This window comes from Schistosoma mansoni, assembly GCF_000237925.1.
Source record: "Schistosoma mansoni, WGS project CABG00000000 data, supercontig 0246, strain Puerto Rico, whole genome shotgun sequence".
Classification (NCBI taxonomy): Eukaryota; Metazoa; Platyhelminthes; class Trematoda; order Strigeidida; family Schistosomatidae; genus Schistosoma; species Schistosoma mansoni.
Window position 1 is genome coordinate 56,801 of NW_017386109.1, and position 25,517 is coordinate 82,317.

At 32.7% G+C, this 25,517-nt stretch overlaps 1 protein-coding gene across 1 annotated transcript in view; it reads left to right on the top strand.

The window, feature by feature from the left end:
* Positions 1-25,517, top strand: part of Smp_138620 (hypothetical protein) — a gene marked incomplete at both ends in the record, with an annotated part of 56,667 nt that overhangs the window by 28,834 nt on the left and 2,316 nt on the right. Inside the window, 10 exons of the mRNA XM_018792584.1 lie at positions 641-903; positions 4,711-4,974; positions 5,390-5,560; positions 5,686-6,174; positions 7,403-7,704; positions 9,812-9,953; positions 10,395-10,652; positions 12,742-13,062; positions 16,317-17,217; positions 23,999-24,282. Coding sequence (XP_018644196.1) covers positions 641-903; positions 4,711-4,974; positions 5,390-5,560; positions 5,686-6,174; positions 7,403-7,704; positions 9,812-9,953; positions 10,395-10,652; positions 12,742-13,062; positions 16,317-17,217; positions 23,999-24,282 — 3,395 coding nt within the window. The remainder of the gene's footprint in view (positions 1-640; positions 904-4,710; positions 4,975-5,389; positions 5,561-5,685; positions 6,175-7,402; positions 7,705-9,811; positions 9,954-10,394; positions 10,653-12,741; positions 13,063-16,316; positions 17,218-23,998; positions 24,283-25,517) is intronic.

Consider the following 25,517-nt stretch of genomic DNA (forward strand, 5'->3'; position numbering starts at 1 on the left):
TATACTTTGGTTTTTTTAAATAAATGGTTTCCTTTGTACTATTTAAACTTGTGTTAATTTAATGTCGGTTATCTATTTACCCTTAAGAAGTGAAAAAAACGTAATTAAATAAATCAAATACGAGAATGAATTTTTGAATTCGTATATTTTGTACAACCGTTGCTCGAAAAGCGAAGCAAAGCAAAGTGAAGCGCTATGGTGAAGGCGAGTCAACTCGATTTATCCAAGCGTGAATCAATATTTAAAGTTAAACAAAAAATAAGCTACAGACATGTGATGAGCAAGATAAGAAATGCACACACGTACGCTTACATAAAAACAGTCAAGGTTGATAAGCGAATAAGTGACAGGGAAAAATGTGGCTTGAGGAGAATGAATAGATTGGTCTGTTCAGAGGCTAGAATAACCTATGTACGCTTGACATAGTACCAGCCCATACAATCTATCCTTTTCATTCTTCTCTCCACCTTGCTGACAATGTGCGGAGTATTATTCTGTTACTGTTTGATTAATATGTGGTAGTTGTATGAAATTTGTACTCGGAAGTGAATTAGCAATTTATCCACTTCATATCCAATAGATTACTATGCACATTACATGCCCATTACATTTTATTCCATTTTACTGATTTTTTTTATAGGCGATGACGGAACAGTTCCAGTACAAAATACTACATCATTACAATCTGATCTAACTGTAGCTAATCGACGATGGGACAATTTATTAGATTCCGGCAATAGTAGACGTCATCGTTTACAAACTGTTTTACTTGGTTTAGGTGAATTTGAAAGTGCTATTGATGGATTAATTAAATGGATTGATCAAATGCAAACAGCTGTAGATCAAATACCTATACGTCGGGCAAATATTCGAGGATTAGAAGCTGATTTAGCACGCATTAAAGTAAGTCATTGGTTTCTTGAGTTCGATAACCTTTCTATAGTAAATGTTTCACCAAACTTTTACTTGTTTTGTCATGTTGCTAGTATGATGAACGGAAAGGAAAGAAACGTTAGTGCTATAAATCTTATAAGCTTATATTAATTACGGTGAAGTGTTCATTTTTCTTGTTGGGGGAATCCAGAAAACTCGAGAAAAAAGCCAAAAAGGCTCTGAAAACTCTGAGAAACATCTTATTCAACCAGCATTCAATAGAAGTTTTGCCGGAAACATCTAGAAAGTGACAAGTCACATGTCGTGTTTCTGATTAGATGATTACTTATACTGCTACTCGGTTAAGCAGCGTTTCAGAAATTTCTGGAAGCCCAAGGCCATCTAAAATATCATAAATACCCTCGATTTTCTGTACACAAACGAACATTTGGAGTAAAGCGTTCCTTCCATACTTCGCACCTACTCTCTCGTGTTCAAGTCTCTGTGTAGCCTGGGGGTTACTAGAAGAAATTGAACCAAATCTAGCGTTCAATCAGAAGAATTATCAGTTCGAAAATCATTTATTTCATTGATCAGTAGTGACGTTAGTTCTCATCAACACTTTATTTAACTATTTATACTAATCTCTCTGAAAAAACTGCTTATTTCCTTATGACAGATGGAAAAATGCTTATTAGGTTATTACGCTACTCAGTACGCTTTGGTAATACACATATCTAGTTAATAGTTCCTGTTAATTCTTTTTTGTAAAAGTGGATATCACTGGAACATACTTAAACAATTTGCTTAACTTATAAAATGTCTTCTGGAATTCATTTATATTTCTCAACTCATTCTCGTATACCTTAATTCTGTAAGCTTTCTTTATGTTTTACAATCAAAAATAGAACTATTCGTTTTGATCATTCAGACTGTTTTGATGATCAACAAGATTATAATACACGAATTAGAAAACAAAAATGGTGACAATGATTATACAAAAATCTTGGAATTGCCGATATAATCCGTTGTAATGTAAAGCCTTACCAGAAACTGTAGAAAATATTTGCCCATGTTATGTATTTAATTCATCATAACAAAAATACCCAAATTACTCTTGAATATTATAAACAGGAATTTCCAAAAAGATGCGGGACTTAATAATATATATCTTAATATTTTTAATGTAGAATCTCTATACAGTAATACACGATTGTGGTAATAAAAACCACATTGATTTATTGTCTTGATCCGGTCAATTAACGGATTCGACCATCTAAGTTGGAATTTCCTGAGTGTTTAATCAACCATTAAAATTCGATATGAACCTATGTGAACGAACAGTTGAGGATACTAACTTTTAATAGCAAAAGTGACTGAGTTTTTTCCGAGTGTTATAATTTTATCGGGCTTTTGAAACGAACGAATTCAAACTCGTAATACTGTTGTGTAGCCTTTTCTCTTAAAAGTCTCCGTGTTAAGAGAGGTAGATATCAGAGTTAATAGTGAAGTTTTGAACTACTAAGGCACAAGGTTTCTAGAGTGAGACTATGCTAACAAGCATAAAGTTGCGATTACAGTATTCCTGATTAGTTTAATGTACAGACTTAACATCTTTGTCTCCATAAACTTAAGTTCAGCATTCAGTTAAAAACCAGTTAGAATTCCTGATTTGGCGAGAAATGTGTTTCATGGCTATTTACTTTTGACTGAATGTCTTTTTAACCTCAAATAACTCATCATTTCTCACATTTCTCCCTTTTTCTACCTTTTTCATATTCTTTTGTTTATTTTGTGTGTTATCACTTGGATGTTGCATAATTTACTCTATGTGGGATGTGGTGTCAATGTGTGCCTATTTCTGTGTGTCTTTATGTATATTCTTTTATGTTTTGTGTGGTTGTGGACATAAAAATTGGCTTGAATAATAATTACAATTATTATTTTGGTCATAACTATCCATACTTAAACAGTTATTTGTCAAATTTATTACACGCTATCAGTACAATGTTATGGTCCTAAATCGTGTTGATACTGAAAACGGAGATGAAGTAATGAGTTTTGATGGTACCACATTCATTTACCAGTCTCGTAGACTTATAGACTACTCCATACGATCGTTACATAAATCTTGGACAATCCCCTTGAAAATTTCTTAAGTATATCTACACTACTTACAAGTAGTTAGATCTATTGAGACTATTTTGAGTGCAAAAAAGAGCTTTTTTCTCAAATTAATTAACAAGGGATGTTGTTAACGTTTTGTGAAACACTATTCCTTACTTTCAGGATACTAAGACTGCTTTCAGTACTTATTCAATTACAAACAAGTAGGTTATAAGTCATACAGCATGCTTTCTGTTTATAATTCAGAGATGCAAATCTGATTTACAATAATGCAGAACTTATAGGAACTCGCTAAGGAATTGGACTACATTGTTATAGACTGTTGGTCAAAAATCCCTTTGGGTTAGATATTCTTCTAGAAGCTGCAGTATGCTTTATATGTGTTAACTAAGTATCCCATACTCTAAAATATGTATATGCTAATATGGTGTGATGTTATTTTAACTCTTCTCAACACCACATTGTATAGCTTCAATAGAAGTAGGACAACATTGAATGATATATATGGAAAGGTTAACATGAAAAATCTCTAAGCATAAAAGCTTCTGAAGGAGTACTTTATTAGTAATGCAACTAACTGACCAATAATTCAGTATACTTTAGTTATGAAATAGTAATGTCTAATCATAACATTTTGTACTTTAGTGATTGTTGTCGACTCCATAACGATCGAATGACCTTGATGTTATTGAAACATATATCTAACTTAATTTCGTACATGTTATATCGACAAGTCCTGTTAATAATAACATGGATATAAAAATTCGAATGTGAATGTTTCGGATCTCTGTAATTCATGTATTCGGAAGACAGACGAAGAGATGGGAAGTGAAGAAAGCAGATCTACTTGAAATATTACTCATCACAAACGTGAATATAACAGTAGATAATGCATAATGCGATAAGGAGACAGGGATTAGATGAAGAAATAAGATTACAGATGCACACGAGCATACATGAGATGTATATGTATAGATTTACAAGGAAATGAATCTATGAAGTACAGGTACTGAAAGTCATAATTTCCTATGAAGAGAATAAGGTTAGTAAGAAGGCAAAAATGAATCAGTAGTCAAATACTATCTGAGTTATTAAAGTTTGTTCATGCCGACGTTTAATAACATAGAAGCTGTTAAAATACCATCAACACTACTAAACCTATTTAACTATAGTTACTAAAGTATAACATTTCTGTATGTGGGTTTGCGGAGATTGTATTAATTTAATAGTTGAATTCGTGAGTCGATTTAAACTAGACCACCATGGAAAACCTAGAAGAACTGGACGGCTGTTTCGTCCTATTGTTGGACTCCTCAGCAATGCTCATCCACGATCCCTCCCATACTAGGGCGAAACATCTGTCCAGTTCTTGTAGGTTTTCCATGGTGGTCTAGCTTAAATCAACTCATGAATTCAGCCATTGAAGTTTCTGTATGTGTAAAACGTTTCAGGCTGAAAATTTAAAGATTATCAATAGTATGCCCTTGATCAACTTTTAATTCTTATTTATACTCATCAACTTAGTAGATTTTTAGTCTCAGTTATCGCGATCTCAGTTTACAATGCTAACAACTGAAGCTGTTTCCACTACAGAAGTTAAAGTTATCAAGTCTGAATTTTGCCTATTAATCAATGCTTAACATTTATAAGTTATGCAGTTTTATAATTTTCTTGGCTAATTATTTTTCTCTCTCTTACTTTGTCACTAAGATAATTCATCACAATATCAACAGTCATCAGTTAGCTGTTGTAAGAATAGAAGAACAAGCAAGAAAATTAGAACGTGCTGATTGCAAGAAAATCGACAAATCCTCTGGAATAGATACTAATAAAGATGTCAAAAGAAAATCACAGACTTCAGATTTAAAAACACCAGATATCCGAGATAAAATTATTCAAATGAATAAAGCATGGGAACGTTTGAAACTGAGTGTACGCAATAAACAAGCAGCATTAGAAGAAGCATTGAGTGAGGTATGACGATCTGTACGGATAGTTTTTTTTAAAAAATAACCTGTTTCACTCAAAGCATTTACTGTTTATGGCTAATTCATATTAGTTTGAGTAAGAGAATTATTACTAATTTACATTCCACTTAGGGTTCCACGTTGTCTATAACTGATGACACTCTACCTTGGAAGTAAATTGTTGAGAACTATCATAAGCTTCATTTTTATTACTTCAACGATAATAAAAAAAGATGGGTACGAGACACGACTTTTAACTGTATAGTAGGAACCGGAAGAAGGCAATGGATTAAAATTCAGTAAATTTGACCTTACCAATAAACTGCATGGAACAAACATGTTGATTGCCTTCAGGTACAACTTTTGCAGTTTTCTTACAGACATCAATATTTTAAATGATCCCAAATGTTTTTATTTTGTAGACCTTTAATTTTCATGGTCAGTTGGATCAACTTATACGTCGCACTCGACAGTTAAAAAGTCGGATGCCCCCACCAGGTGCACGCATTATGGGTGGTTTACCAGATAGTGCACGTGAACAGTTACGTCGTTTCATGGAAGTTTATGATGAACTTGTAAAAGTTGGATCAGAGGTAAATAATGTCTTTACTTCAACTATTTGTCATATGCTTATTGTAGACAATGGTAATTACTACATTTTATTTATGCATGCTTAAGTTAACTCGTGCTTTTTTACTCTTTTTCCCTACGTAAACAGCTTGATGAACTGCGTCGAAATTCAGCTGCTTTGTTAGTTAATCAGTCTGCAGCAGAATCATCTAATCAATTAACTACTAATCTTGAACGTTTCTCTGAACATCATGCTCAATTGTTAAAACATGCTCAAGATATTCGTGACCGTATGGAATTAGGTTTAAAACAAGTCGAAGAATTACATGATCATTTATCACAAATGATGCAATGGCTTACACAAATGGAACGTATTATATTACAACAGAAACCAGTCAGTCGTATTGTAGCTCGCCTATTTCAATTAATACGTGATCACACTGAATTACGTAAAGAAATTACTGGACATCGTGATGCTTTAATTAATTTAGATCGTTTAGCAAGTCAAATACAATGTCAATCACAAAAACAAGATGTAATATTGGTAAAAAATCTTTTATCTAGTATTCATACTAGATGGGAGCAATTAGTCTCACGTAGTGCAGAACGTACACGTCAACTTAACACTGGTCTAAAGGTTAGTTTGTTGTTCTTTGCTTTCTTCCAAAATACCATAGTAACTCTTTTACTTTCTAAATAGTTTATTTCCTATAAAAGTCATTTTGTCAACTGTATATCATTTCCTTGAAAATGAATGTATGATAGTGAGTGCGGTAAATATCTCTTGACAAATATAACAGAGTATTATGTTCACATGGTTCAATTTAGCTATCTACGATGCAAATATAAGATAAGGCAGTTTTGCTCTATGTTTGTGAAACCTGGCCTCTCCAAGTTGAGAATGTTAGACGACTCTCTGTGTTTGATCATCGTTGTCTCCGAAGGATTGCTGACATCCAGTGGCAACACCATGTTAGTAATGTAGAGGTTCGGCATCGTGTGTTCGGGTACAGAGACGATAATTCAATTGGTGTCACTATCTTGAAACATCGACTTCGGTGGCTTGGATATGTTCTATGAATGTCGTCCCAGAGAATTCCACGTCGTGCGTTATTTGCCGACGCTAGGACTGCTTGGAAGAAGCAGAGAGGATGTCAGTGTATGACATGGTGTCGTGGTATGAAAGAAATCTGCAAAGGGCTGGCTTCTGTTGGTCCTTCACGACTCCCTGGCTGGGGTCCGAGAGATAGTGCAACACAGTGGCCAGAAACGTTATCAGATATGGCCCAGAATAGAAGCCAGTGGCGAACCTGTTGTAACCTTCTTTTACTTTTTTTCATAAAAAGTGGTTATAACTTCCTTAACTAAGAGAGTTCTTAGGGTTGTACATTTCTGTTTCCCCCATTATTATTATTAATATTACTATTACACTAACATACACTAACCTGTGGCTGTTATTGTTCTTTTCTTTTTTCTTTTTTTCTTATATGCACCTTACCCTCTTTTTCCCTTCCCATTCCCATTGTTTTGTGTGGCGCATATATATATATGATGCCTCCGTGTACCAATATTTATGTGTTCAAATAAATAAATAAATAAGATACTTTAACCGAAATTAACAGTAACAGCATATGACAGTTTGAACTATTCTTGCTTTTTGAACAGAAAGAAAAGAATGGATCAAAGTGTTGGCAAAAATAATCAGTTGACTAATTATTGTATAAAAGGCATGACAAAGTTTAAATGTTCTAGTACGTTTTACATTGACTGGCTACTTTTGCTTATAATGCTTGAACACTTAAGTAACAGACGAATGATTTGATATTCTACTTAAAGGAGACATGATCTTTCCGATTAATTTTTAGGAGGCCAGTAACTTTCTGGATAATTGGACATCGTTAACAGATTGGTTAAAGGAACAGTTGGCTTCATTGGAGGAAGATGGTGATCGTGTCGCTACAAGACCTGAGAAAGTCGCTTATCAATTAGCATTACATCGTGAATTACAACGAGCATTAAGCACACGTACTGTGGCTTATGATGGAGTGCGTCGTTACGCTAGACAACTACGTGACAGAGCACCAGTATGTGATCATGATGAATTAGATGATATGGTCAGTGAATTAAAGCATTTATGGCAAGCAGTGTGTACAAAAGCCTTAGCCAGGTAATTTCATAATCTCTAATCTATTAAATATCAAGTATAACTAGACCTGAAATTCCTACTTTAATCGTAAATTCAAACGAACGCATTTATGCCGTCAGTTTTTATAAACTAGTCTTTAACAAACAATGAATATAATCTAATACAAAATTTCTCATTCATAATTTATACATACATTATGATTGTTATATTCCCCGTATTATATTCACGGTCAATGATTTAAACTAATTTCAGCAGTGTTCGATCTACTCTCTGGAGGAATTAGAGGATTGGGATAAAAAACCTGAAATAGACAGCTAAAAAAATAAGGTGTTGACAATTGTATATCTTCCACTTATATAGAATGCAAGAACAGCACTCTATAAATAAAATGAAACTGAGATCTATTTAGCTGTAAGGCGTTGCGGTATAGTCAATGGAGGACTGGGTCAATTGTCCGATGACCACTTTTTTGAGTTTCGTTATCGTCGGTCTATCGGTCATGATCATTTCAAATAGTCTATGCAACTATTCATTGCTTTAATCTTCGCGATATGGTATTATAGTAACAATTGTTACAAGCAAATCCAAAAATGAAAGACCTCATATGTTGATGAACTAAGGCCAGAGAAAGGGTCAAGTTCATTAATGACCTTTCATAGTTTAAGTGAAATATGATAAATTTAGAAGGGTTCAGTCATCTTTAAGACCTAACAGTTCATATTCTTTGAAACACATACACAGTGAGTTGATTTGTAGAAATTTGCCTACGTTGAAGATACTTTTAATTGCAAACTGACATCTGAAGAACCACTAAAAACTGAGGATTACCGAACAGTTTTTTCGTTTAGATATTTTGAAGCAAATACAGTTTTCGATTTTGTGGTACATCTATCGATTTTTCGATGTAACATTACTGTAATTTATGGATCAGTAGGATTTTTATTAACGGTTGTTTGGGACCATCAAGCTGGTCTTATTCGTTTTTCGTATATATTTTTACCAAGTTGTTAAAAGCTTATATTAAACTTAATAATGCTAAGAGTTTATCGATTTGAAATTTTCAGAGTAAAGATATTGACTATTTTAGGTTCACTGCTGATGCATGGTTTGGGCAATAATCTCACGAGACACTCAATAGATGTAGTTTTGTAATCTAAATCACAAACTGACTGTTGTGACGTGTGGTGTCCAAAATCGGATACTGATACACGGTATGCTATGTGATAAACTCCAAAATGACCATTTGGGAGAGGACACAAGAGTGGACGAGAAAGTGTGTTGCAATACTGAATGAAATACTCAACTACTCACTCATATATATATACCACTATGTCCTTAGGAAATTGGCCCATTGACCCCAATGAAATGCACTTGGCCTTTAGGTCACTTACGGATGCCACCATCGATTGGTCTTTTTCTACTTCCGATTGGTTCTCCATATGATTGACCATAGTTAGGTGATCGTTGAAAGTTGAGAACCACTGAATAGCTGTTTCGTCTTATTATGGAACTCCTCGGGAGTGCACACCCACGAACCCACCGGAAATTGAACCCAGAACTCTCAAGCCTCGTGAAAAATGGCTTAGCTTTCAGACTACTGAGTTGGCATTCAGTAGTTGGCATTCAGTAGTTGGCATTTATAACTTCAATCAACTCATGGTATTTTGCAACCACTATCCATTGTTATCAATTAGTAAATACCTCTCTACTAACATGGTCGTATCCCACTGGTCACAGATTCTCACTAGAACTCCTGGATTTAGCCTTCGCAGTTAGTCACTAATGAGCTCATGATTTAGTTTCCATAAATTGTATACAATATAGGATAAGTAAAACTTTAAAACTCCTGACCTTGATTTGAACTTCTGGAATAACAAGTGATACATGATTTAGCCGCATGTTTCTAGATTTCAGAAATACAAACGAATAACGACTTGAATTGAAGCTAGCAAAATTAAATTAGTTACAGAGCATTGTACGGTTATTTTATACCGGATTAAAAAGTGACTGAATTGTCAAAATATGAACTTATGGATTCTATCCAATTAACTGACTTGACACTATTTGAATCATTGATTTTCGCTATAGATATACACTTCATCATCCAATTTTTTCCTTTCTCTTTTAGACAACGCATTTTAGAACAAGCTCTTTTGGCATCTGGTCTTTATAAAGAAGCATTGGAAGCTTTACTTGATTGGTTAAGTAAGATTGAACCACAGTTAGCTGAACAACAAACTGGAAACTATGGTGATGTGGATATTGTCGAGGTTAGCCACTTCATAGTTATAATTATTGATTTGCATCACATCCCCAGAAGATATCGAGTATGAACATTATTTAAAAGTTTTGAGCTAACTTTACTGAACTTCTTTGGCTAGTTATCAGTTGTTATTTAACCAATACCAACTTACCTAGTTCATCAGTTATGATCCAACCGTGCTGTTAAATAATTTCTGTGCTCATGGATTTGATCGATGCTAATTTCTTCATTTCACTGATAAGTTGTGTACGCTCTTCTTCAAGGTTGCACTTAGCCTTGTTAGTGATTACTAATCTAGGTGTTAGGTTTACGATTAAATTAACTACATACACGGCTATTGTTTAAAATTAATTCAACTAGGTCACATTTCCTGCAATTTCAACATTAGTTTCCTATAAAACCGTGTTATACGGATAAAAATGTAAATTATTTGTGTTTCGTATTTCAGCAATTATTAGAATCTCATCATCGTTTCAAAGCTGAGCTGGAACAACGCTCCACATCTGTGAAATTAATACATCAAGCTGCCAGTGATTTAATGAATAAGGCTTCATCTACTACTGACTCTGGAGCTGGTTCATCAACTAGCAATCAAGCTGATGTGTTTGCTATGCAAGCTCAATTAAATCATTTATCTAAAATATGGGATCGTGTACAGAATTTAACTCAACGTCGTAGTGAACGAATGGATCAAGCATTAAAAATGGTAATAATTGAGTAATCACCTTATAATATTTGCATTAACTGGTATGCAAATATTTTCTAATGATCTTAACCTACTTCACAATTTGTTTTAATTCGTTGTCACATAATCTACCAATGTAAAAGCCATGGATCGATAGGAATTTAACACACTATTCCAAGATATTTCCTTTTTCTGGAATACATTTTAGAGTTGTTTATAATAATGGTGACGTTACTATGTTTGTATAGTAGCTTGTCACGAGATCCAGTGTAATCATGATGTCACCAACACTTAATAATTATTAATAGATATTTCCGCTTGATACGCAGGTGGACTTTTAGGAACTCCTAATCAGCTCAACTATCTCGGAGAGTTCAAATCATAAAGCCAATAATGAAAAACAAATCTTTTGTGTTAAATGTTCCACTTTTCAGTTTCTTTCACTTCTACCGACTCATTATTTCATACTTATTCTCACTTACTTACACCTGTTACCCCTCGTTGAGGAGCATAGGTCCCCATAATTATTCTCAGGTTCACTTTAAATGTGAGATGTACCATATTAGGTCTATATCATCTCAGACCTCGCAAGTAGTAGCGACCTCCAACCGTAGCTATTACCTTAACTCGACGGTCTCCAGATATATTGAATACAACACTTGTTCTTTCAGATCCTACCACTACAGATATACTAGATGAAGGATACCTTGACCAAAACCAGAATGTTCCATTTTTGAGGACAAGATTGTTCTCTGGACTTTGCCATAATCCTGGAGTACTAAGTTGTTCCTCGGCGGATAACTCACATATCCATTGATGTTGATATCCTGGAACCGGAAAGGAGAGTTAGTCTTTTTTCAATAAATAGCGAACTTCTCTGTGACCCTCGACGTTTTGGTGCAGGTCGAACTGTCAACCTCTTTTTCTTCTCCGTTTCTTATATTTTCGTCTATTCTTATTGTCAATCATCCCTTTCTAGTTTCATATTCTCCCTGATTTGCAACCAGTGCTAAAGATTACCGTCTACAAAGTATCATCCATGTCTCAGACACTAAAGAATGATAACTATATATAGTAAAGCTTCAAAGTACTGACCATTTGATTACATCGTATTGGCCTAACAGTAGGGTGCTCACTATCATAACTGGAGGTTTTGGGTTTAATTCTGAGATAATTTAACTTATGTCACACTATGTAGTCATAGGGTGTTAAGAACAGCCTGTTTAGTATTTAGTGGCCCGATATCTGACTCCAATTGGATCGTACTAATGATTGTCATCGAGTTATCGAAGTATACATCCTGGCTACCCTCGTATATAGTCATCAACATAAATCAAATACGAGAATGAAGTTTGAATAAGTATATTTCATACAATCGTTGATCTAAACAGACAGTCAGGGAAACGGAGTGAAGAGGAGAGAAGCGAAAATAAATGACGCGCCATGGAGAAGGCGAATCAACTCGATATAGCCAAATATGAATCGATATTTATAATCAGACAAAAGTAAGTTACAGACATGTTTTGATTAAAATAAGAAATGCACACACATACGCTTACATAAAAACAATCGAAGTTAGTAAGCGAATAATTATCAAAGTTAAAATGTGACTCAAAAGGAACAAGTAAACTGGTCTGTCCGAAAGCTAGAGTAAGCTAAATGAGCTTGATATAGCACACGACGCTACAAGTACACCTTAAATTCCAGTAACTGCTTGTTTTTGATTAAGAAACCGTTTTTAATTTGTTCAAATTCTCAAGGTTATTTAATTCAAATTATTTATTTTTATCATACAACTTTATTACCTTTTCAGATAAACTCATCGTCATTGCACTGTATTTTAGATTACTTACAGCATTATAGCTTACGAATTGTACAGTGAAATATTAAATATTAGGTAGTTGAGGCACTCAACTTGCAATCCGTAATTCACGAGTTGAAGACTCAACACACACACATATCAGTTTGAGAAGCTTGATAGTTTTTTAGTCCACATAGAAAATTTGTATCTTAAAGCCAAATAAGTTAACTTACATTTTATTACAGACTTACATTATCAACATCCTCTAAAGTAGACACGTTTCACAAATACTGTTGTCTTCATTTACAGGCGCAGCAATTTCAGGATACATGTCGAAGTTTAATGGATTATTTTGCTGGAGCAGAACGTGTCATTCATCGTTTGGCTGCTTTACCTACCTTCGATGATGATGGTGAACTGGAAATTGAAACTGCTGGCACTAACAATCCACCAACTAATTTAACAGATGCAATTACAGCTCATCGACAAACACATTCTAATTTAATGAATCAAGCTGATCGAGTTGAAGCTGCTTTACAATTAGGCAATAAACTTTTATCTCAAGCTCATCCAGCAGCTGTGAAACGTTTACGTCAATGGGTTAATACTATTCGTACACGATGGGAGGAGGTATGCGTACTGTATATATGGTTATTATTATTATTATTATTATTATTATTATTATTATCGTTATCGGTGAGACTATAATTTATGGACGACCTTTGAACAACGCTAAAATGACATTGGAATATCGACCTACTAACTAGGACTAAATGAGGGTTATAAAACAGTTTGACGAATAAGGATTATGATTTACAGTTGATGGTTAGAATTAGGAATTTGATTTAGGATTTTCATCACGAACTGACATCAGCTATAATGCGGAAATAGTATTTAGCCAAATGAGTGGATGAATTTCGCGCTAAGATCCAAGACCTATTATCTTAAAGCTGATTGGTTCGTCCATGAATTATAGTCTTTTCGAGTAAGGGAAATTAAATCTCACCAGAAAACAGAAAATAAGCATAAATAACTATCCTGAGTTCTCTTTTTTTTTCTCTTAAATCTATCTATCTTACTGTTCATGTGTTGCAAAAGAAAACTGTAGTGTGCCCGTCTCTGGTTTTAATTTTTGATCATTAAGCATCAAGGATCAGTGGATACATTGGTTTCCATAAAGTCAATGACAACTGGACTGAACCACCTGGTTAAGATCCGCGTGATTACCATAACTAGTGTTTAAAGACTTTGAATAACATGGCTCAAAACGGTTCTCAATGGCGCATGTGCATTCATTTTTTGTCTTCTCCCAAATTCTAAACTTCTCAGTTCCTCATAGTTCTTTTTACTTCTATTTATATTTTCTTCTCTAATCGTATCTTTGATGACTAGCTTTTTTTATTACCACTAATACTGTTGCTACCTCTAGTACTCTGGGATTCGCCCTAAAGATTTGATCTCGTTGTTCTAATGGGTGTGACTACTTGGACCGATGTACATATATACCAAGTTCTACGCTACGACTGAATTCTGAATAGAAACTTACCTCTGAGTGATATGCAATAAATACCTGATAAGTCTTGATGATTGAACTCTATATTCGGATCCTAAGCTAGTTTCGTAAACCCTAAGCTAGAACTACACAGCGACTTGAACACGAGAGAAAAGGCACAAAATATGCGGGAAGCACTTTACTCCAAAGGTTCATTTATGCACAGAAAATATAGAGTTCTTATAGTATTTTAAAAGTCCCTCGGTTTTCCTGAAAATTCTAGAATACTACTAAACATAGTATCAATGTAGTAATCAGCCAATCAGAACCTCTACATATGACTTTTCATTTTCGCGATGTTTCTAGCAAAACTTCTAATCAGACGCTGATTGGATAAAATGCTCCTTAATGTTTCCTGAGCTTTTCATGTCTATTGCGAGAAATTTTCAGGATCATCCCAACAATACCCTACTTAACAACCTTGAACATTTGCAGGCTGATCTCTTATTAAATATATGGGTTTATATTTCATTACAAAATAAGATACTTTTATCTCTGTTTTCGATGTCGTTAATTCCCTTACACATTTCCCTCAAAACAATTGCTAGAGTATTGTCGATAAGAAAGCAGAAAGTAACACTAGAATCAGTTAACTACATATAATTCCATTGATAGTTTTGTGTAGTTATATACTTTTATTGTTTCCGATGTATTGGGTATTTTTATGTTGCTTGTTCAATGAAAATTTAGTTTCTTTAGTGTTACAAGTTTAATTAATTGGCAATTGAATAACTGAAGCCTGATTTCAATATCTCTGTAACCTGTTACTTATTTGCTGATTATCTTGTCATATATATGTTCTGAATTATGATAACCGTTTATAAGTACTTCACGTACTCTTAATAGATACTCTATTTTAATATTCACCTATTTAAACACGAATAGAAAACGAAATCAAACCATAGGATTAAGCAAAGATGAATAGTGGCTAGCAGTAGAATCCAGGACGCGCGTTACGTCCTATTTGAGACTCGTCAGCTGGATGTACCTGCATCTCACAGTTGATGTTCACTCTGGGATTCGAACCCAGTACCCTCGCTTCAAACGCCATCGCGTTATCCACTCAGCCACTGAGTCCTGATAGCCACTTGCTTGTGCAATGGGATGAAGTTGAAATTCACTTAGTATTGTTTGTTTGAATCTTCTCATTGATGTTTTAGGACTGCAACTGGTCAGTCTCTAATTGGCATAGGATTAAGGTTGATTGGTTTCATTTTGTACCACATATTAATAACGTATCAAGCCACCCAGTTTTATAGCCCTTAAATTCCCGTATGAAGAATAGTAGTTAAAACACATTAACAAGTGTTGACTAAGAATAACTTTTAATAACTACAAGAGACCTCATTATTAGCCAGTTATTTATCTTTTTCTTGACCTCAACAAACAAATACGGCAGATAGAGTTTATCAAGTAAAATGTCATAAATGAAATTCATTTCAATCATTGAATTTGATGTTCAAGAACTTGTTTTGATGAAAAACGATCTGCTGAAATGCTCACATCATTGAAAATCAAAACTAAAATCATTTTGTAAGACAGATTAAGTTCATTTAATCAAACCCAATTAAATAATGCCAATGTAACATAGTGTATCAATATTTCCCATAAATTAGGGAATGGTTTTGAATTTAACTTGATGCCAGTTGAGTATAGATAAAATTATGGTGAGTTGGATAGCTAAATTATCACATTTTTGTGATCTTTCTCTATAAGATAATGAAAGAGTTTTGTTTTTAATTTAGTAAATTGTCCTACAGTCAGATGAGACGTTTACTAATTTTACATCCTATTTTCAGCAGGTGTTTAACAGATATAGAAATATCATGGAGAGTTGCCTGGAAAAATTATGCCGTCTTGTTAATCAGATCGACTTAGAAAACTAATCCTTTACAACAGTAAAATGAAGACTCGTTTATTCAGCTTTAAGCCGTAGGTTTTACGTGACACTCTTCGGTGGTTCAAACTAAATCAGACAGAAACTGATTCAAGCTTGTAAACTAAAGGATTTATAATTTTAAATGATGATGCATTTGGGTATGAATCGTTGATTTTGTACTTACTTATTTCGACTAAAATAAATTCATTTCTAAAGACTTTAAATATTGTGACTTTTTATGAGTATTGAACTCACAATCTAAATGGATCAGATGACCATTTTTAATGAAAGACGGATTAAAGGAGATCTTCTTCCATTCCCTCGTGATTACTATTTTGCAATACTAACATAAATGTGTCCATAACCTAATCCAACTAGTATGTCTAATTGCATTTAAATTAATTTCACTAATTATTATTCATTAATTTTTTCCTAAACAAAAAATTTACCCAGTTAACTTCATGGTCGGAACAACGTGGAGAACGTTTGCAACAAGCTTTAGAAGAACAAAGTAAACGTAAACTTCAACGTGAAGAACTCATGCAATGGATCCATGTAAAAACTAGTGAATTAAAAAGTATTCCAACATTAATACCGATATCATCATTGTCATCTTCCTCAACTAATCTGCAATCAGCTAAGAGTAAACTAGACTCAAATGATTCAAAATCAATAGACTCCAAAGACTTATTTTCCATAACTCAAGAGCGTATTGCTATGTCACCTGTAACTTCTTTAGTTCGTCAACCTAACGTTGTTGTCAGTAGTAATGGTAATATAAATAGTAAAGATTCAAAACAACCTGAAACCCTTACTGATTTTGCAACATTTTTAAATGAAATAAACGATTCAAAAATCATTGGACAGTTACTCAATCTACATAGTCATTTAGAAGAAGAAGTGAAACAAAAACAACCTATTTATGAAAATATTATAAAACATGCTAAACGACGTACACCAGTTAAATCATCTCATAACATTAATAATAATCGCCGAAGTCGTTTACCAATACGATCCAGTGGTAATCTATCCAATCGTTCTACTAATATAACAAATCAACAACATAGTCCATCTATATCAGTTTTCACTTCACCGAATATTAATCAATTATATTTAAATTGGAAAGAATTATGGATTGCAATGTTAACACGTAAATCTCAATTAAATGAACGTTTAGCTTATTTAAATGAAGTGGAAAAAATGAAAGATTTTCATTTTGAATCATGGCGTCAACGTTATGTTTCATGGTTAAGTACAAATAAAGCACGTGTTATTGACTTATTTCATCGTAAAGATCGTGATCGAGATGGTCGACTTACAAGAGCTGAATTTATTGATGGTATTATAGAAATGAGTAAGTTTTGGATGGGAAAAATAAAATCCAACTTATTATTTCTTGATTGTGTAAATATAATGAACAATAGTTGTGCTTTTTTACAATTCTAAATGGCAGTTATTAATATTATGATATATTTTGTTGTATAGTAAGTATATTTAGCTTGCAAATAATTGTTATATATTAGGTGTTTTAGGAAAGGAAATCCAATTATTTCACATCTTTCGTAGTATATACTTAATCACTGGGCAGTGAATAATGAGGCTTTACTACATAATCTGTTTTTTTTTAAAAAACAAACTTGAAATTATAATTTTCCCGTTTCCAGTATCTAATTTTATCACTACTTGATACATCACTTGGTAACAATGTTATATCTTCAATAATCCAATCTAAAGATATTACTATTGAAGTAACACAAACTCCGACAAACTTATACAAACCCTCAGTGGTATAACTGTATCACTCTTTGTCTACGGCTTGAATGATTTTTTCTGGTTAGCGTTTTTAACAAAGCTTTTTTCTATGGGCTGGGGTTACTAACTCCATCATCAACCCTCCTCCTTTATCCGGTCTTAGGATTGATAGTAACCCCAGAAAAGCTTAGAGCTCTTCTGTTTCATCGCTGAATAGTCTAGTCAAATGGTTGTCAAACAAATACAGTATTTGACTTTCAACAGTCAGGTTTTAGGTTTGAACTCCGTACTTCTCGGTTAAAAGTGGCTCACAAGAGTAGTAAATTTTATGGTTAATACTTGCGAATTGTTTTAAACCTTTTTTAGTTCACTGAATATGGTAGTTGTAGAATAGGTCATCTTGATTCTTGGTACAATTCTCTGTGAACTGATCTACTACTTAGTGATCATTATATACACTATTTTCCCTTTAATCCTAACTTAATTTTTCTACGTTTAATACTAAATAGACAGTACGAGTCGTAAAAGTAAGTGTGTATGTGCGTGTGTAAGTATATGTATATGTATGTGTACAACTTGATCGATTTTTTTCTTTGTGTATTTTTCTATTGTGTTCAACATGAATAAGTTGTGTACTTCGATTACTTTTTTTTTCTATTCTTTTAAGTTTAAAATGTTACATTTGTGCTTGTATATTCAAATTCACTGTGTACTTTTTTTCCGCTTGCATCTTCTCGGGCAAATCTTTTAAAATGCTTTCTGCATACAACACAGTTAAATGGGTTGAATTCAAGCTAGTGTTATAGTATTATTAAATTTTTCTTTCATCTAAAGTATATGTCCTTATTCTGTTGGGCATGTTACTTTCGCTGTATTGATATATGCTTTTGCTTTCTGAAATTATTCTCATATTATTACTACTCAAAATGTTTATCATTGCATAAATAGGTTGTTGATTTCAGTTAAAATATGTGGATGGCACATAAATCTAACTCATCATTAGATATATATTACTGAGTTAATTCATAATTATCTTGTTAGTATATTTATTCTACTTATCTACTGAGCTTTTTAGGATAATTATATTGTACTCGATCTCTGTCATCAGCATATATTTTTACTGTTTGTAATGTACAAATTTGATGTCCAGGTAGCTCTTCGTAACATTGGACAGTATTCTCATTATCATACATACGAATATAACCTGTCTTACCTATAAGCTAAGTTTATTATCTAGTGTATGCACAACACACTTTTTGGAAGGTTTTGTGTTTTATGAGCTTGATGGGTTAATAGTGAAGCTTTCACTGTTGTTGCTTATTTCTGACATCATCAGTACATACTTTAAATAAATGTTAACTATCAGTATTTTTTTTCCATAGCTTGTTCTGTTGACGTTGAATTTGATATTGAAACTATCAATTTCATGTAATTGGATCTCGTAATACATATGAGATCTCATTTTCTATAAAATATCTCAGAAATTCATATCCAGGTGCATATATATGAATTCCATATAAAGATAACCCTGGTGTTCACTTACTTCTTCTGACATATCGCTGTCTTTGTTTAATCATTCAGTTTCGGCAACTAATCATCAAGTTACATATTTGACTTTTGCTTCGCTTACTAAAACTCTGTCAACCAGCTAGTATCATTGGCTCTTCTATAATAATCGTGACGAATAGCCTAGTACACTAACTTGTATATAGCTTCTGAAATGCACATGTTTACATATTAGACGGAAGTTCGTCAGATGTCACAATGTCGAAAAAACACGTCTATCTGGCAGCTGACTTCAAGGAAAACGGTGTTTCAGGGATTTAGTTCTTTTTAACAGATGGAATCAATCCGATCAACGCAATTCTAGTCTAAATACATTATAAAAAAAAACAGGTGCTTTAGAAAATATTCAGTAAACGATGTACCATTAAAAACACTTAACTAGAACATACTGAAGGTAGGTTTTTACCGCTACGAAAATTTAAGCATTCTGTTCATTTCCAGTTACATTTAGAAAGCCGAACGAAAGAATATATAATCACTTATCATGTAAATTTCGTAAGATCTCATCTACCTAATTTAAATCTCATACTCAATACTGAAAACATAAATTATGTGTGAAAACTATAGTTAAAATACTAAGCAACTTTTACTCAAAGATTTATTTGATTCTAAAACAGAAAAATATATCGTTGACGCAATTTTAATAGTGACAACAAATTAGTTTAAGAACCGTTTGGAGCCTAGAACGACTGGACAGGGTTTTCGTCCTAGTACATGGACTTCTCATCAGTACATATATATATAAATATATATATATATATATATATATATATATATATATATATATGAGTTCAATATAAGGTTTAAAATTTTAAATCCTCATAGTTCATTATAAGCAATATATCATTGATCTGTTGAGTTACAACCAAATCTCTAATTTAATTGACTCTGCAGGTCATAATAAATTACTTAACGCAAGAAATTACTACCGTACAACAAAATAAACACGCTAAATAGTATTGGTTTGAAAAAGATAGTCAACATTAAACTACTAGGTGTTCCAAGTAAACTTTCATTTACTTAGTTGCTCAGTCATAAAAAACTGATTATTTTAAACATCAAAATATTTATATTATATTATATTTATTCGTGTATTGTGCCAAAAATACTGTCACAGTTCTAAAATTAACGTAACATATTTACATGAATAATAATAATAATAATAGTAATAAAGACAAAATAACAAGAAAAGTGGACTAATGTCATTTACGTGTCACTGTTACACTAATTAGAAATATATGTTGTATTTATCGATACATTTTAGTAAGTTAATGTACATAACGTAACAGACAAAGAATGTAAGATGGTGGTTGGAGGTGGTTAACAGGAAACCCTTGATCGATAGGATTCGATCAGCACTAAGAAGGACTTGACATGCATGACATTGATCACCACCCAGTGATCAATCAATTGTGAGAAAAAGAATGTATTCGACTAAACGTTGAACAACTCATACAGAACAAAGTTCTAGGAATAAAAAATTGTAACTAATTAATTTAATTCATTGATTTACCAAATTTATTTATCAACTACAGATCATTGTATATTCGGTTTTAAGCTATATTTTAAGTGTAAGGGCTAATAACACTATCCAACTGCCCAAACTGAAGTTAGTAGAGTGTAGGGTTTAAATTTGTTTATTAGTGTAAATAGTCAACTTTTAATACAACAAAATCATAGACTCAAATATGGTCTAATCTATATTGAAAATGTAACAATATTGTAAGCTTCCATACAATACTCAACTAGTAAATTACAATTAATGTTTTTTGAAACAGTAAATTGGTAAAGTTGAATTTTTCCCATACTTTTACCATTTTAAAAGAAAAAAGTTGAAAATTTGGAATGAAGTTTATGGAATACTTTAATCCGAAACTAATATTGTATGAAAGATTACTGCATAGTAAAGAATATTCTGTATCTGTTCTGTTCCAGTTATCATTTCAGTAGTGTACACGTACTACCACACATAATATAGAAACTTATGCATTTACGTATTTCCCGTATGATTGATATATCCTACACGACACTCATCTGATGTTTTATCGATGGATATTTAGTTTCTTAATTTGACTGATTCTATAGGTCATTGACATCCACTATGGCTTATACGAATCGAAATAAATCTCTAACAAATAAACGATTATTACTTTAATGATTTTATGATGATCTGTCCACCACCATGTTTGTTACTGGTCTCTGTAGCTAAAAAGTAATCAAACAAGTTTTTAATGAGACCTTCCTTTCGATATTCAACTGTTTTTCCTACGCTACTGGAAAAAACTTAAACTTGGTAGCGTTTTATTCCTACCAAGTTTAATCTTATCGAAGTGAACTAAAGACAAGTACGATAAACAGGTTTATTTTGTGTGAAATCACACAGTGCCTTTGTAAAATATGAAAACCACACATTAAATACATTATTTGCATATCTTCCTTGAGTTGCCCTTTACATTCCCTATCATTCTTCCAGTCATGTTGTTATTTTGGTTCTTCTCTGTCTTTCTTCATCTCCTCTTTATTCCAATTTTCTGCTGGTGAGCATTCCACTTCCTATTCCTTCTATATGTTACTTATATATGTCCGCCTAAGTAGCGCATACCACAATATGCTTATGTATTATACGGTACTTTGTATCGTTGGATAAAAATGTCTCTTACTTTATTCAATCACCTTTCTCGATTTTTTCCACTATCCTGAAGAAGTCCAGATAAGATTGGAATGACCTAAATTTTGACTGCTGAGATCATTTCAAATCTACACAATATCTTTCCACTACTGTTATTATTTCAGCGCCTGAATTTCTCGCTCATCGATTTCCTCCTCTTACATAGATTTGAAATGTGACCACCAGAACTGTTACACCTTTGTATCAGGTCAAACTTTGTTTATATTTGTCTGTTTATATTGATTCTGTGACTGGTTAACATAGAAAACAATTATTTTGACCTTGACTGTATTCCAAGATTATCGATTATTCCTACTATTTTTTTGCTTTGCTCAAAGATAATGTTTAATTTATGAGCTGATCAAAGTTTTACACCAGTAATCCAGATTGAATGGCTTTCTGAGACTGGTAACTGTTTCCTTTGCTGTTTTGGTCTTTTCATAAAAACTTCCTTTGATATTTAGATAGACAGACAGGCGAAACGAACTGCAATATAGGGGCTAATAAATTAGTACACCATTGTAACTAGACAGAAATAAAATAGCGAACAATAAATTTATAAACTACAATAGTTAATTTCATTTAGTATTGTTTGTTTGAATCTTCCCATTGATGTTTAGCACTGCAACTGGTCAGTCTCTAATTGGCATATCTGCATACTGTGCGTATTGCCTCGATATAGCCTAACTTCACAAGCATTGTAAGCAAAGACGGATAGTGGCTAGCAGTGGAATCCAGTTTGACGCGCGTTACGTCCTATTTGAGACTCGTCAGCTGGATGTACCTGCATCTCACAGTTGATGTTCACTCTGGGACTCAAACCCAGTACCTTTCGCTTCAAACGCCACCGCGTTATCCACTCGACCACTGAGTCCTGATAGCCACTTGCTTGTGCAATGGGGTGAAGTTGAAATTCATTTAGTATTGTTTGTTTGAATCGTCTCATCGATGTGTTAGGACTGCAACTGGTCAGTCTCTAGTTAATGATAATAATAATGATTATCATTATATTTATGATGATAACCCAGAACTAACTCGGACGAGCAGTCAATAGTTGTAGAGTGAAAAAAAACAAAATAAGTTATTACAATCGATTTTGAAAGTTGTGTTTTTTCAAACTTTCATTTCTAATTAGTTCTTCCTGTGTTTTCTAAGTACATAAGTGGAAGAAAAAATGGTTCTAATTTTGTTTAATCTTTCAGGATATATCCGTACAAGTTAAGAAATAATCATAACTGATAATTTATCACAATGAAACTATTGAAACTATTAACATTTACGTTATTTGAATAGGATTAAAATGTGTTATATCCCGTGGAGATTTATGGATGGTAACTTTGAGAACCATTTGTGGACCAATATGATATGTATATTTCCTATTGTATAATTGTTAAGTAACTAAACTATTCATATTCGTGTCCCTCTTATTATAAGCTTTATTTTGACCTATAGACTATTATTATACGATTTACCATTCTTGAGTTATACCCAGTCTATTAATTACTGTTACCCCTATTCACAGCCACATTTGGCCAAATCTTGTACAAATGTTATTTTCCATTATATGGTACGATGTGGTCTGTTTAATTGGTATATAAACCCTGTATGTTTAAGAATAATGATTCATATATTGCAGAGGCTGTTATTGGTGTTCTGGATTTAACTGACTGGGCTAAGCAGGAAGCAGGACTGATAAGTACTCAAGACTGCTCATACGGTTTTTTGTGTATTATTGATCCGGTCGATAAATCATTGTTCTCTAATAGGCGAGCCAATCGATATCACAAAATGTGTTTAATTTTTAATAAGTCATTTATAGATTTATTTTAGTCTAAGTAGATTGTTATAATAGTTGTATTCTCTGGTTCCCGAATATCTTTTCTTTTCTCCTATCTACAAAATAGTTTAGCTTTATTCGATTATCTTTACATGAATAGATTGAAATTTAACTTTTGCATTTTGGGAAATGCTTTAACTGTTGATATATGTTATTTGTAATTTTTTTCTGGAAAGTAAGTTTCTTTTTCATAATTCTCTTTTGATTAAATTATCATCTCCTATCAAATAATAAATCATTCTCTAAAGATTCTTCTCAATCTTTCAGGTCTTTTTTTTCTGAATAAAGTCTTTTCTCTTTCTATTTATATAGAATTCCAAACAAGTCGTGTTGAAATGGAAACAGTTGCAGATATATTCGATGCTAATGGAGATGGATATATTGATTATCGTGAATGTTTAAATGCACTAAGAGCTAATTATACTAATTTAGATAGAACATCATCATCGAATACTAATGGTGGTAGTTCATTAAGCTTAAATCGTTTCGGTCCATCAGATGAAGAAACCATTAATGATGAATTAAAACGTCAAGTTGGATTGTGTACATGTCATAACACATATAAAATTAAGAAAATGGCAACAAATAAATATCGGGTTAGTTTTAATTCAGTATCAATAAATATAGTGGATTTACAAACTGAACACTTCCTTTTTATGAATCTGACAATATCACAGTAATTAATAGAATTTTTTCTTAAAACTCAAGTTTACAATTTGACTTATTTGCAAATCTTGAGAAATTTGACTCAGTGTTATTCACTGTTGATTTAGATTACAGTATCTCTGGTTACAGGGTGATATTTCAAGACTAACAAAAACACAGGGAAATTATGGAGTGTTTTGAGATTGAAAACATATAGTTTTTTAATGCTTAACAACATACACAATACCTTGGTCCTTGTAGACTGACTACTACTGTTTAAAAGCGTGAATTCATTCATAGCACTTGGTTAATAAAATGGTTGTATAGAATAAGTAATACACCTTCCGTTATTCTTCGAAACTTCCCAGTTACTCATCTGATATTCCTGGCGGGTACAAATTCATTATCACCGGGCTCTATAAATTCCATATCTCTTTTTTGAACAGTGGAACAAGTTTCATGTTTATGCCATACACAAATTATTTTTATAACTAACTTTTAAAATTCACAATATCATTCAGAATAACCTTGTATTTATTTTCATCTCGTCAACTCAAAGATTATAAATACTATCCGTTCTTCAAAAATTTTATATTTGGAGACTAGTTTTCATAATTAATAGTTTTATGCAGGAACAGATAGTGATTTTACTGTTATAAAGTAAATTTAAGACTATCGTGTTATTTGCAAAAGGACTTAAATCTGACGTAATAGTACTAACTTCATGTTAACAAGTACTTTTTCATAATCGTTCCAAGAAAACTCTCCACGATAATTATTCGTCATAAACTTTGAGGATAAAGTTTCTCCATAGTTTGAAAACATGTAAAACAAAGAATATACAGATATTAGAAAATAATGTAAATACATATTACTAATTACACTGACTAGTCAATGAGTGATGACCAATGTCATATCTGTCTACTATTTGGCGGTAAAGGAATATTAGCGATCAAGATCCAATGTAACCATTAATCTATGCAGTAGACCTTCCCGTTGACTACTTCCATCCACCTGAAGTATCTCTGATAAATACTAAAGTGAGTAAAATTAGGTATTGAATGCTATCTCTTGGAAATTTTATCATTTCAGTGATAAACTTTTCAATGGTATAAAGTTGATTTGTTTTCAAAAGGCTGAGAAATATCACTAATATCCCTATCTTACCATTCATATTATGTATTGA